At 28.6% G+C, this 15482-nt stretch overlaps 1 protein-coding gene across 1 annotated transcript; it reads right to left on the bottom strand.

Annotated features, from left to right (window-relative positions):
- Window positions 1-306: 306 nt before the first annotated feature.
- LOC145964949 (proto-oncogene tyrosine-protein kinase ROS-like) lies at window positions 307-10673 on the bottom strand. Its single transcript, XM_083088098.1, has 10 exons — window positions 10478-10673; window positions 8825-8966; window positions 7415-7508; window positions 6490-6816; window positions 6001-6303; window positions 4333-5777; window positions 2201-2299; window positions 1779-1996; window positions 1041-1514; window positions 307-809 (listed from the first exon to the last, which is right to left on the bottom strand). The coding sequence occupies exons 1-10, from the start codon at window positions 10622-10624 to the stop codon at window positions 462-464; spliced, it is 3597 nt and encodes a 1198-aa protein (XP_082944224.1). The 5' UTR covers window positions 10625-10673; the 3' UTR covers window positions 307-461.
- Window positions 10674-15482: the final 4809 nt, after the last annotated feature.

Consider the following 15482-nt stretch of genomic DNA (forward strand, 5'->3'; position numbering starts at 1 on the left):
TATATTATTATATTTATATATTCACAACTAATTATAGAGGATATTATTCGCGTTTCCTCTTTCACTCATAAATTATACAATCAGTTTGTAATTATCGGTCATATATAATGTCGAAAATTAATTATATTCCCATGTTCAAAAAAATATTGTTTATACATATACATATATATAATCGCAATCATTAGATTTCGCTTCGATTACTCAAAAACACAAATTAGATATATCATTATATTATTTTATTTCGTACAATCATGAAAACAGATGTGATATATTTTAATAATAATCAAAATTTTATGGAAAGTAAGATTACAAAATTTCTTTTATTTTCATTGACATGTAATATTAAGATTAAACCTAAAAATAACAGAATCAATTTAGAAACATCCTAGAAATATTTTTTCTACATTAAGATTTAATGAATCGTTTGGAAAATAAGATAAACATTAATTTAATTATATCGGCTAAATAGTATCGACTGGACTCAGTAAGGCATCTTCCATGTTCTTTCTTAATGCTATAATATTTTTCAGACAAAATTTGAAATCTGGTCTAGCATCCGCTGCACTCCAGCAACGTAGCATCAACTGGTACAATGGTGACGGACAGTTAAGAGTCATCGGCAACCTGCCTCCAGCACGTACATAATTTATCACTTCTATATCAGTCTTGTCAATATAAGGTTTCTCACCCAACGATGTAATTTCCCACATTAATACCCCAAATGACCAAACATCGCTTTGAGAAGTAAATATTCTGATCATCAAAGATTCGGGTGCCATCCAGCGAATAGGAAACAAACCTTCTCCTTTCTAAAACATTGAGTTTAACAAAAATTTAATTTTCTGTTTCGAGTTGTTCATTTTTAGAATACGTGCAAAATAAAGAATGTTCATTTATCTCTTGCTATATATAAATAAAAACTATTTATATTCTATATTACTTAAAGAAACAATGCAGGATACTATTATGATAAAAAAATGGAAAGTATTTTCAAAAGAATTCATTTTTTAATCCTTAATTTTTTTCATAATTGTATTTACCACGCGATAATAATCATCCTTGTAGATATTTCTAGCTAGTCCAAAATCTCCAATTTTGATGACACGATTCTCGCGATTTCTCGAAGATACTAAACAATTGCGACATGCTAGATCTCTATGTACGAAACGCAACTCTTCCAAGTAGCAACAACCTCGCGCAACATCTTCGCACATGGCGAGCAAATCTTGCAAACGCAGAGCAAGCGAATCTGACGCTTGCAAATTTCGACATTCTCTCAAATATTTTAACAGATCACCAGTTTCCATCAATTCCAACACTAGTAACGGAGAATCCCCATCTAAACAAACGGCCAACAATCTTAATATATGTTTGTGTCGAAAACGATTCATAACCTTGGCTTCCTTTAATAATTTCTTTTTCTCAAGGGAAGAAGCATCTTTTCGAAGCGTTTTTATTGCAACGGATATCTCTGTGCCCGATTTTTCTAAGTTCTTCACCTTTCCTTGAAACACCTGCGAAATATTTCACACAAATTTACATGCGTACTTTATTAGAAAACGTATAGTTTAATGTCAAGTACTATTATATTTTACTTTATATTATAATTCAATGAAAAATATATAACAAAGTGCATGTTTGTTGTCTCATCTAAATTTTATATTACTTATAATCTATTATAAAAATTCATGTAATTTATATCTTTATTAGAAAATACATATCTGTTTTGTTGATCCAGAAATTAATTTGAAACATTGCTTGAAAAAATTAATTTTTACCATTCCGAATGCGCCGCTACCAAGAAATTTTGTAAATGTAATTTGTTTACGTGCGATTTTAGTTATCGCACATTCATCCGGATGATAATGTAACATAGGACTGTAAGTCATATTGAATTGAGTGTTTCGATAAGGTACTTCATGTAGAATCGTCAACTCTACATCGGTCATTGTTGAAGACAAAAATTGTTCGTTATTAGCTCTGCTTTGACGATGCACTGTTATAAAATTTCGAGTTAATTATGTAATAATATGTATTATAAAATCTATTATTTTTTAGTAAATTTATTCGTTTAGTTTTAAGTAAATTACTATATACTATATATAAGTAAATTACTATTTTCAGTAAATCTCTAGATATTATATCGGCTATATATGTATAATCTACAATTCAAGTCTATACCTAAATCAAATATACTTACAATAATAAAAGTAGCAGACGCAGATTATAGTAACTATAACGATAAAACTTAACATCAATGGTAGATAATATTTTGTCTCTGTTATTTCAGGAATATCACCTATATTACGCAAAAATATAATTTTAATATCTTCGTGTGTGTGTGTGTTTAAAAATTTATTTTTACTTATAACTTTATTATAAATATTTAATTTTTTTAAATTTTAGGCCTATTCATATCTAAAAAAATCAGCACATAATATTATGAGCTATGCAGCACAGAATATTACAAGTACTTTGCAACAATGTTGCAATATTACAAATTGCAATGCAACATCACGGAAACATTGTAGAAATATAAATTAACAAAATATGAATTACTCTCTAAAAGTGAATCAGTGAAAATATCACTAATTTAAACAGTAAAATAAGATTTCACTGAGAATCAGTGAGTATTTTACTGATCTTCAGTGGAAACGCTTACTTTTTTGTTATTTTATCTTATATCTCACTGATTATGGTCAGTTAAAATAAAATTCACTGTAATACCAGTAAATTTTACTGCAAAACCAGTAATCGCTAGTTCGTTCGTTTACCGCTACGATCGCTATCTCTCTCGTATTTAATTTTAGTCATAAGAATTATATAAAGTTTGCAAAGAGCGACATTTAAAATTAGAAGTATTACTTCGATTTAATTTTTGATACAATCTCAATAGAGAGGCTTCAGATATTAAATCGATCTTTGTAAGTCAGACAAATAAATGTCTGGCGACTTAATGAAAATTATTCGTTCGTTATCTATTTAAAATAACAAGTTCAATATGCATGTAATATATAAATAAAATAAAATTTTTAATATAATAAATATTTAGTAAATATAAATAAAATTTTTAAGTTTATATGAAACAGATAGAGAGATGAATTGTAGTTTAATATTACTGACAATAACGAAAGAAATATTACTAATATTGAGAAATATTACTGATTGAAACAGTCAAAATTATTAACTGATTCTTTCAATAAAATATCACTGATTTACAGTGCTGTACTTATAACTGCTGTAATCAGTGACTATTTACTGTTTTTCAGTGATAATACACTGATTCACTTTCAGAGAGTAGATATTAGCAATATGATATTTATATTTTGAAAACATTGTAAAACTATAACACTCTTTAATTTATCTATAAAAATAATGTAATAATATATTTTTTTTATATTTGTATATATGCGATGAATTTTACTTTTTTGCAGAAGTCAAATGAAATAATGACACAAAAATAATATCAGTCGAGTAAATATAATTCTAAGCTAAAGATAAGCATTGCTATTTTTTTTATTAAAATATAGATAACATTTTATATCAATGTTACAATATATTTTATGATATATTTTCACTTCATGTACGATTACAATATTAATCTTCAAATATATCTTTTAATATATCTTTTTATTATATTAAGTATTTACATACTATTAAATCTATCATTATATTTTTCTATGCATTTTTCACATGCAAATATATATAATTATAACGGATCTTTAAAATTTTTAAATAAAAATATAATTAGTAATGTTTAATTAATTCTATAACTATAATGCTTATATATATATATATATATATATATATATATATATATATATATATATATACACCCTATTATAAGAGTATAAAAAACATTTAAAATAAAAAAAGTGATTCGTAAGTAAAAGTGTAAATTTGTTTAATTTAAAAAAGTTTAATTTTGTATAAAAATGTAATATTTTATGTTATATGATTATGTTTAAATACAATTCTGCAATATATTATCTTAGACATGATTATCTTAGGTATTGCAAACTTCTATTTATATCGAGCTTTTTAATTTAATTATATGTTTCCAAGATATTCATTCATCAAAAATAAAAACAATTTACACGTAATATTATTAAATGGTTGCAATAACATTGCATTCTTTCCAATATATTACACTGTAATAATGCTACAATATTTTATTGCAAAAAGTGGACAGCTTAACTTCATCACAATCTTACAACAATAACTCAGCAGAATTTCGCAATCGATTTGCAATATTGCAATGTTTCAATGAAATTATTCTTCAATATATCCATGCAACCTTAATGTGATGTATGGGTATCTTCGTTTGCTTACCACGTGTTGAAAAAATAAATCTTCCATCAGCCGGCCATATAAAATTCTCCTCATATTCGAGGTATCTCAATATCAAGCGAAATTTGTATAAAGTTCCCGATTGTAAATTTTCGACACGGTATATTACTTCATCGTTATAATTCATTTTAAAATAATACATTGTTTGCCACTTTTCTGCTGCAATATCTTTGTACTCTAGTGTACAAAAGATCGTCAGATTAATGTTGGAGATCCATGAAATGTTCATGCTATTTATGTTGACCCCGCTCAAAGTAATATTGTTTGGTTCTGAGTATATGTGAATGATTTTGCTTAAACTCTCGTTGTAGAAATCGCTGAAATTAATTGGATACACACGCACGTATATCAAGTAATCTTGTACTGGTAGCGACAAGTTAATCTTTGTGAAATATCTGCCGTCTGCCATACGTTTCGGTACATTGATAATTTGTTTGCTCTTTTGTTGCGTGCCGTTCACTAATGTAACTGACTTCCAATGCACTTCGTAGGTCACGGCCACGCAGTTCGCTTTCTTGGGTGGCATCCAATGAACTACTGCTATAATAGGCGTCAAAGCTAGAACACTTATGTTTTCTGGTGCATTAAGCTTGCCCGAATTAGTTTTTATTCGTATCACATTCGAATCGAATGGATTTATTGATAATTGATCAAAGTAAAAATTGCTTAAAGTGAACTTCAACTTGTACTCTGTAAATGGTGTTAAGTTCTGAATCTCGTAATATCGCTCGCACGTCACATATCGCAGCACATTGAATTTTTCAGACTTGTTGAGGTTGTTGTCTAAACAATGGCTTACGGAGATAGTATATATAGTAGTTGGTAAATTATATTTTTTGCATCCACTCTTTACAACCGGCTCCGGAAGATTCACAACGATGCTGTTTGCCTTTGCATTCACATTCTCAAAATTGTAAACTTTTTCGTCAGGTGTCAGGCATCTCATTGGAGGATATGGTTGTAAAGATTTATCAAAAGCGTAAATACTATAAAATATATTTTTCTTATCTGAGCTTATTATTTTTTCAACATATTCGGCTGCATTTACGCTCTTGAGACTTGCATATTTCTTTTTCAAAACGTAGAGAGTAAATTCAAACGAATGTTTACTTGCTAAAATGTAAATGTTTGTTTTGTCAATCGTCATGGCTCGGAATTGGATGTTATCACTTATGTTTTCCTTGTGTAAAATCGTATTGCACATAGAAACGTTAATGTCTGTCACAAATAAGTGATCATCACTTAACCAGTAAATTAACGGCTCCTCATTATTAGTGTTATCAATTCTATAACTAAGATAAATCCTAGGACGAAATGAGCAAAGGGATGAATTTATCTGAACAATTTGCTCATTTTTACCATCGAGATCATATTGCATCATATCATATTTTTCATTCGTCCTACGGTATGATATGCCATATAAAATTCTAAAAAATATATAATTATTTTATTCATTACAAAACATTATTTTAACAAAAACAGAAACTTATATGTAGTAAAAATTCGAAATTCTTATAATTATATAATAACTTCTTATTTTTTTTACTTATGATCTTAATTATAAAACCACGTAAAATTATAGAAAAATTAGAAATTTGCATAAATCTTTAATGGAAAATTATTTTTTCAGGTGAACGTTAGTAAACGTACCCCATAGACGGTGCTACATTGAAATATTTAATACCAATTTTTGATTTTAAAATCTCATCAAATTTAATTATGCCATTTTCCCACATTGTTAAGTCGAACTTTATAATACAATAGCCTGACTCATGATCGTAGGCGAAATATAGACTTCTTGCTATCCAGTCAATGCAAAGATCAAATAGATAATAATCAAAGCTAGCCATCTTTGTGATATTATTTTCATTAATCTTTAATGTCATTAGATTTATTTTGTCGGTCCAATAAATTCTATTGTCTTGTATCGAATAAGCGACATATTGTACATATCTGAAAAAAAGGAACCAACTATAATTGTATAGTAAAAAAATTATTTAGTTAAGATTTCTTTTATAGTTATTACTGCTATAATGTTGATAATAATAAACTTGTGCATAATAATAATAACTTTAATTTTATAGTTAGTGTGAAAAATAATTTATGATAATTATAAGTATTTTTTTTCAGTATACGTACTTTGACGTTAATAAATTAGTAATGTTTGAATCCACGTCCAATATTTGCAAACCTAGATCCATTTTGAGTAATAATTTAGGTATTGGATTTTCATGTGTAGTCGATACATTGATTAAATCCGTGTAAGGACCAACAACAATTTTAGTATGCGCACGTACTCGAAAATAATATGTCGTGTTAGATGTTAGATTGTGCACCGTGTGCTCCAATTTTGTAGTTGTGATATTTTTATCGTCGCAGGTTTGAATCTCTTTTAAGTCCTCGACGAAAAAACATTGCACTGTATACCCTTGTATTATTTCATCGGTAAATTCAGGTTGGTTCCATCTGTAAAAACATAAAATTTTAGCAAAACGAAATAAGAAGGAAGACTAAAAGACCGTGGCGCAAGATGTTAGAGCGTAAGAAAGTCGAAATAATAATAAAGACTCTAAGTAAGAGACATAATATATTAATAATCAGTTAGATATAAAAATCCCTCTAAAAAAACCTTACAAAGGTAAAAAAAATACGCCAAGTACATAAAAAATATTCTACTTTGAAATTCCGGATAAGGTACTTGGTAGCGCAGCGTCGAGAGCAGTGACTCTCAATGCTCGGATTCTGTTTATGTACTTGGCGTCACTACGCTATCGCGTCGCTTGATACAAAAAATATGTCTGAAAAAATTGATTCGAGTGAACAGAAAATAATACATACGTACGTTCCGATCTTTTCAAGATCCTTTTCAATGTTCGAGATGTCGTTAGAAAATAAATTAAAATAAAATTAAAATAAATTAAAATAATAAATTAAAATAAAATTTTAGCCATTTTATATTTAACAAAATTATAACAGAATTAACATTTTGATATATTTATGTCGTTGAATTTAAGAAAAAGAGAGAAAAATGAAAGAATACAAACTGAGAATTTAGATTCCTTACCTCAATGTCACAAAAATGTCGTTTAATTTTTCTGTGAATTGACTGTCGAATTGTACAAATGCTCTGAGAGATGTTGGCTTATTCAAACTGTTTTCTAGAGATTTTAAGATCGTACATATTAACATAATTATATATAAGATTAAGTGGATTATCTCAGTAAATCAGAAAGAACAATTTAATATGAAAATAAAGGAAAGACAAAAAATAAATATAAACTACAAAATATGGAAATTAGCACAGTATTGACCTTTGAAAAAATAATATAAGAATTTTTTGCGTCATTAAAAATTTAGAAAAGTAATCGTTAAATCATGGCAAAAACGAATAAATAACTTTTAATAAAATGACAAGTACTTTTCGGAAAATTCCTATAGCTTATGAAATCAGAAGTATGTATAATATTTGCGACTGCTTTAAAATAGAGTATCAAATTAATAAAATTGACTTTATCTTAAATTATGACAATTTTTATATAGGGGAGACCGGGAACGAAAGTAACATTTTTTGTATTATAGGTCACTAACTAATTATCGTTAGAGATATAAAAAAAAAGATTATATGTTAAAAAACTCCATTTATTGCTTTATTATTATACCTATGTTTCAATCTCAAATGATAGATATTTAAAGAGCTTGGTATCTATTCCGAATCACAATTATGGCTACAATAGTTTTTCGCAAGTACATTGATTGTTACTTTTATCTTGGGGGCCGGGGACAAAAGTAACATAATCTGGGGATAAAAGTACCAGTTCTTATTTTCGGAAAAATAAAATAAATATGACTTTTTCAATTTAAGGCAACTTTTATTATAATCTTTTATTAAGCAAGATAACTTTTTTATAAATTTGTATTATATTATATTAAAATAAAAAATAAAATAAATATTAATTTTATCATCTTTGAAAAATTTAAAAGAAATAATCTTCGTTAAGCAAAATAATTATAAGTAATATCATAAAATAATTATACTTAATATCGCACCAGTTTTGTACTTTTTTAAGTCTAAATAATAGTTTAATTCTAAATAATAATATAAAAATTGTATGATAACTTATACAAAAGAGATTGGTATCTATTCCGAATCACAATTATGGCATAAATAATAAGAATCGCCTTTGGTACAGTTATTATGGGACCAGCCCTTATACTTTAAGCATTGAAACGTGTTACTATCGTCCACAGAGTGTCGTGTTACTTTTGTCCCCAAACACATTTTTTAGAATAAGAGCATTATGACTTAAATATGATGCAAGACTTAGCCAAATTAACTATAAAGACTTATGAATACATTTTAGAAGAATACACCGGCAAATAATTACGTCAATATATACACTTTAATTAGGCATACATTACACTTTTTCGTCATAGATTTTGTTATTAATGTTTTATGCATTTTTTTGCAACTTACCGATAGATTCTGGGATGATAGAAATATTTGCAAACGTAACTTCATCGACTTCTCGCTCATTTCTCGCAGTACTATCAGAATGACTCCGGTCAGATTTGAAATTTAGTATATGATGATCACTTTTCTCGGACATTGAAATATCCTTCATAAAGTATAACATACGAAAAAAATTAGGTGAATATCGTTGAAGCGGTTGTTTCTGGTGCTTTTAATGTTAAATTATATAAATTATAAAATTAAACGAAAAATTGCAATTCGTTTTTTGTTTGCTCAATAATACCGGTTTGATATATACCATTCCTAAATGATATAAATTGAATGTGATGTAGTTTCATTCGTATCGTAAAATCTACTTATTATTTATTTTTTTTAAGGCATCTTGTATATCAAATATAACTCATGTCAAAAATAAAATCAATCAATAGGTTAACGAGAGTCAATGAGGATTCATAACAGCTTTTAGCAAGTAGAACAAGCGAAAGTGTAGCTCTTTGCAATTATTAAAACAATTTTGTTTAACGATTTGATTCTTTCTCACGATAGGTTAGTTAACTCTTCTCAATAGGTTAGTCAACTCTTCTCAACCGTAACTCAAATTTCTTTTCAAAAGTTTGCCGATATTACTAAAGTTATATTAATGTGTGTACTTCAAGAATAAAAAGGTTAAAAATATTGTTTCTTTACAATTATTAAGTATAAGTCATAGAAATGATATAAATTCTTTTATTTATAACTTTGACAAGTTTTTTCTCTATTGTCGTTATATTTTTAACACAAACAAATCCTGGAAATGATAGTATAAACCGATAATATAAACCGATAATGCCTGGATAAATATATGTGGATATAATTGTATATAAATGGATATATGTACAATGAAAATTAATATAAATTCTAGTGATTGTTATTGAATATATTGTCGATCGAAATATCAGCGTTAATAGATACAACTTGAAGAATGTTTAATGAATGGTTTTTTTATTAGACAGATTTTCTATCTCGATATTTAGTAGCTCTTGTGTTCCGTTATATAATTATACTTAACACAAAGAAATGATGCTAACTTTCTAAATTAATTTCATAAAATAAAATACACATTAGTATAAAGCTTACTATATATCAATAAATATTATTATATATATCTAGGAAAATAAAGAAATTTTAAAAATTGAAGAAAATTAACATAAAAAGCTGTTGAAGTGCCATCGTATGTATATATTAATGTAGCAGATAGTAGACAGAAAACTTTATTAATTTTAAAAATTGTTATTTTTAGAAACTATTATTATATATATATATATATATATATATATATATATATGGAGGGATATATATATATATATATATATATGGAGAGAGCGAGAGAGAGAGAGAGAGAGAGAGTGAGAGAGACAAAATAATACAGTCAAATTTTAAAATAATTTAATATTTAATTAAATTTAATATAACATCCATTTGTAAACAAAATTTCGAAACTTTATCCATCTTTTTTTTACAACATCGTACATACTTTTTTCTTTCATATTGAATTGTTTTATTTTATCTCATCTTATTATAGGTAAAATATATAATTTATTATCTTAAATTTTTAGTCGCACTACTAGCTGCAATAACATTCCATTGTTTCTTAATCAAGCGAAAAATATCTCTTACCTGCGTGAAACTTAAATCCGGATACATCGAAACACTTTCTTTCTGGAGACTGTTTGAAGGGGTATAATCCTTCGGCGTGATAGTTGCCTTTGTCAGTACTAAACCTTTCAATAAAACACATAAAATTGTTCCAAACATGATTTGCATTTTTCGTAAACGTTTGCACTCAATCAGTTCCCGTTGAATCCTCAGTTAATTGTTTTTCTCACTCTACTAATTCTGATGTGTTAATCGAATTGATATTAATTCATACATATAAATATATTTTTGATAAATTCCTTAAAACTCAGTTTTAACGAATCGTAAGTTATTATCTTCTAATATTATGTTTTTAGATTTCTCTTTATGGTCGCGATCACAATATATATCTTAAGATTAAATTAGGGAATTCTTGGTAAATAAATAATTTCTATTTTCTTTAGGAGAACAAATGACAATGCAAAATGATACAAAATGATCATTTGATTGTGTAGCGAACACAGGAATATAATTATTATCAGCTTTCCTTTTTCACTAATATTATAGTAGAAAAACGTCGATAAAAAAATAACCACAATCAAATTACAAACGATCAAAGAAGTTATAGAATTATAGATCTTGTAACATTTTCAGCCATATTCAAGCACACGCAGCGTGTAATCGAATTCACTTAAATATTTACTATATCTTTGATTTTATTAAATATGTAATTATGACAATTCGTTCGTATGATTGTGTTACTATATGCAATTGTGTTACTACGTATGCTTTTCAAAATCCACTATTCGTACACAATATTTTGTGATATTCATATGATGCACTTTAAATCAAACAATAAGTAACGCGGTAGTGTGTTCTGGCTAGCGATCGCAACTGTAACTGACTTCGAATGATCAATCTGATCATGTGTTGCCATGACGTCTTATTAGCTGCATTCCGTTTGTAATTTATTTTTCTCGACGGAGATACTCGCGTTATTTCAAGGAGAATTAAAATCTTTAAAAATTGTTTGACAAAAAAGTTACATATGTATAAAACAAAAATAGTTGTATGTATAAATAAAAATAATTATATGTATATATAATTGTTTAATGAATTTTATTATAAACTTTTTATATTAATTTATTTCTGAGTATCTTCTCTTTGACATAAGAGGCACGTTTACTATACAGGGTGTCAGGAAAATTTTGGTCCATACGAAGTAAGGAGGTAGATTGGCTCAAATTAAGAAGGAAGGACTTGTACTGTTTTGTGATATTCGCAATAATTAACGAAAAATTAAATAAAGAATATCGGCCAATCTGCGTGAGTAGAAGCGCGCGGCGACGAGAGTCGTCCCACTGTAATCTTATACTAGGCGCGCGGCGAAGCGATGGGCGGATCGCTCTCCGAGACATGATGGTGGCGTGCGATATATCGCAATACCGCGCCGAAAAATGACCCGTCCTTTTAGTGGCGAGAAAATGATGCGCTATCATTTCCACACCACCTTGCGGTAGATAGCATGGTGCGCTTTTTTTATAGTGGTTTCCCCCATAGGCCTATTCCACTATCAATTTAAATATTTGTGAAAATTGTTCAAAATGCCGTTACTGTACGCTGAATGTATCGTAAATGTAAAAAATTGATGATGACAGTACCTTCACAAAAATTGATCCGTGGTTGAAAATTCCTCGATAAAATGTGTTACACACGTTGGTAATGATACGGACGTAATCCATTACACGTAAAGCGTGATGTACCGCGTAACGCGAAAAATTCGTGTGTCACATGACGTACGCTAGTTCCAGGATTTTCATAAAATGCTTCCAGAATCCTTTCTTCATCTCGTACACGAAAACGCACTGCTGGACCGGTTATCCCGATATTATGCACGACACCCAGTTTCACATAATTATTGCACAACACGTAAAAACGTCCACTTGGTTTTCGCCCGGGAAATCATTCCACGTAAATTGCGGCCGCGCGATAAGTATTTTCTCCCGCTAGCCCGTATGCCACAATCATATCCGTATATTCCTGCAGAGTACACTTCATTTTCACTGTTAATTTACTACGCGAACACATGATTTTTACTAAAACTGTCTCAGCTGTCGCAGGCTGTTGCCAGAGTGCATACGCCAGCAGCATGCAACTACAGCTGAGCGGACATGTGATTGTAATCATAATGCGCAGGCGCCGAGCTCACACGTACGCTGACACTCGCATGTCCGCTCAGCTGTAGTTGCGTGCTGCTGGCGTATGCATTCTGGCAACAGATTGCGAGAGCTCAGACGGTTTTAGTAAAAATCTTGTGTTCGCGTAGTAAATTAATAGTGAAAATGAAGTGTACTCTGCAGGAATATACGGATATGATTGTGGCATAGGGGCTAGCGGGAGAAAATACTTATCGCGCGGCCGTAATTTACGTGGAATGATTTTCCGGGCGTGCACGAAAGCCAAGTGAACGTACAGTTTTACGAGTTGTGCAATAATTATGTGAAACTGGGTATCGTACATAATATCGGGATAACCGGTCCAGCAGTGCGTCTTCGTGTACGAGATGAAGAAAGGATTCTTGAAGCATTTTATGAAAATCCTGGAACTAGCGTGCGTCATGTGGCACATGAATTTGGTTTTTCGCGATACGCGGTACATCACGCTTTACGTGTAATGGATTACGTCCGTATCATTACCAACGTGTGTAACACATTTTATCGAGGGATTTTCAACCACGGATCAATTTTTGTAAAGGTACTGTCATCATCAATTTTTTACATTTACGATACATTCAGCGTACAGTAACGGCATTTTGAACAATTTTCACAAATATTTAAATTGAGAGTGGAATAGGCCTATGGGGGAAACCACTATAAAAAAAGCGCACCATGCTATCTACCGCAAGGTGGTGTGGAAATGATAGCGCATCATTTTCTCGCCACTAAAAGGACGGGTCATTTTTCGGCGCGGTATTGCGATATATCGCACGCCACCATCATGTCTCGGAGAGCGATCCGCCCATCACTTCGCCGCGCGCCTAGTATAAGATTACAGTGTGACGACTCTCGTCGCCGCGCGCTTCTACTCACGCAGATTGGCCGATATTCTTTATTTAATTTTTCGTTAATTATTGCGAATATCACAAAATAGTACAAGTCCTTCCTTCTTAATTTGAGCCAATCTACCTCCTTACTTCGTATGGGCTAAAATTTCACTGACACCCTGTATAAAAAGATATTCTGATTATAAGAAAAGTAATAATGGATTTAAAAAAGTGATTTATACGTTTTCGGTGACATTCATATAATGCAGTTTGAATCAATACGTAGCGTTTTTAGTATAAATCTAGCAGTTCTAGTATAAATAAATACAAACTTCCAATAGCACATATATAACGAAAATAAATAAAATTATTGTACGAGTTATTATTATCGTTATTTGCATCGAATAACCTTATAATATAATTACGTATATATAATATAATAACGTATATATAATATAACTTTACTTAATATTAACTTAACATAATATACTTAATATAATATATAATATAATATACTATAAAAAACTTATAATATTAATTACTTTATTATTTTAATTATACTATTGTAATTTTATATACGACAATTTTTATATGCACCAGGTGCATTAGTGCATCCAATCAAATTCCCTTTTTCTCCCGCTGTAAATTAATAACTTTTTCCAAAAAAGTGATAAACACTTTAATTACATGAAATATAATTGAAAATAATTTTGTAATGCTCCGGTCTCCTTTTGTGACTTATTCAGTCCATTCATATATTAAATGATATACAACATTTTTATTTTCAAAAATATTTTTATATTATTAAAGAAACATTCTGCTAAGAATAATTAAGAATAATTCTATGTGTTAAGAATAACTAAGAATAATTAAACAAGTATTTATAAAATGGTCTCTTTTTTAAATTCATGCATAATAATGGACGTATTTTCAAATATTTAATAAATTTATAAAAATTTATTCCCTCTACAGCAATGATATATATATATATATATATATATATATATATATATGTACAAAGATTTATATGTACAGTTTGAAATAAGCTCCAAAACATAATATAAGAAAAACTTGAAAAGAAAATTACAATTGTGTGTTAACATTTATGAATTTACAGAATAGTTAATATTACATTAAAAAGTATGCAGATCTTATATAATATATAAAATACAAAAGTACACATGTTGAATATCTAATAAGTATCGTAAGAAAACAAACATTCAAGTATTAATACATGCATATGCATCTACAATTTTTTCTTCACTAACTAACAATAAGTTATTTATATCAGTTAGATAATACATATAAAAATAATATTTATTGGATTTAATATATATCATCTCTTCTACGTCACTTCTTAGAACTGTAATATTTGCGAGACAAAATTTGAAGTTTGATTTAATTTCGTCTACATCGTAACAAAACAACATTAATATCAAATGGACAGTTAACCTTTAATTATCAATTGCCAATAGATGACGAAACACAACGTTTTATGACATGTGGCTGTCGTCAATAAATAACTTAAGATATGCTATGATGCCCGAGGTAGCACGCATTCGTTTTATATACGTTTCTTAAACGTATCCAATACTTTTCATTCGTAAAACATTAATAAGAAACGTTTCTATAAAAACATTTTTAAAACTTCCTTAAAAAATTCCTTAAAATATTTAAGGAAACATATTTTTCACGTTTCTAATATAGACAAAACAAAAACTAATTTTTATTAATTTCAAATTATATATAGATATATACATACATATACATATACATACGTACATATAAATATATAGGGGAGATCGGGGACAAAAGTAACATTTTTTGTATTATAGGTCACTAATTAATTATCGTTAGAGAACATTATCTTTTTGTATTATAGGTCACTAATTAATTATCGTTAGAGAATATTATCTTTTTTTCTATAAAAAAAAGATTATATGTTATAAAACTCCATTTATTACTCTATTATTATACCTACATTTCAATCTCAAATGATATTTA

Source organism: Camponotus vicinus, unplaced genomic scaffold (assembly GCF_025532165.1).
Source record: "Camponotus vicinus isolate PSW18456_S1 unplaced genomic scaffold, iyCamVici1.0 SCAF_14, whole genome shotgun sequence".
Taxonomy (NCBI): domain Eukaryota; kingdom Metazoa; phylum Arthropoda; class Insecta; order Hymenoptera; family Formicidae; genus Camponotus; species Camponotus vicinus.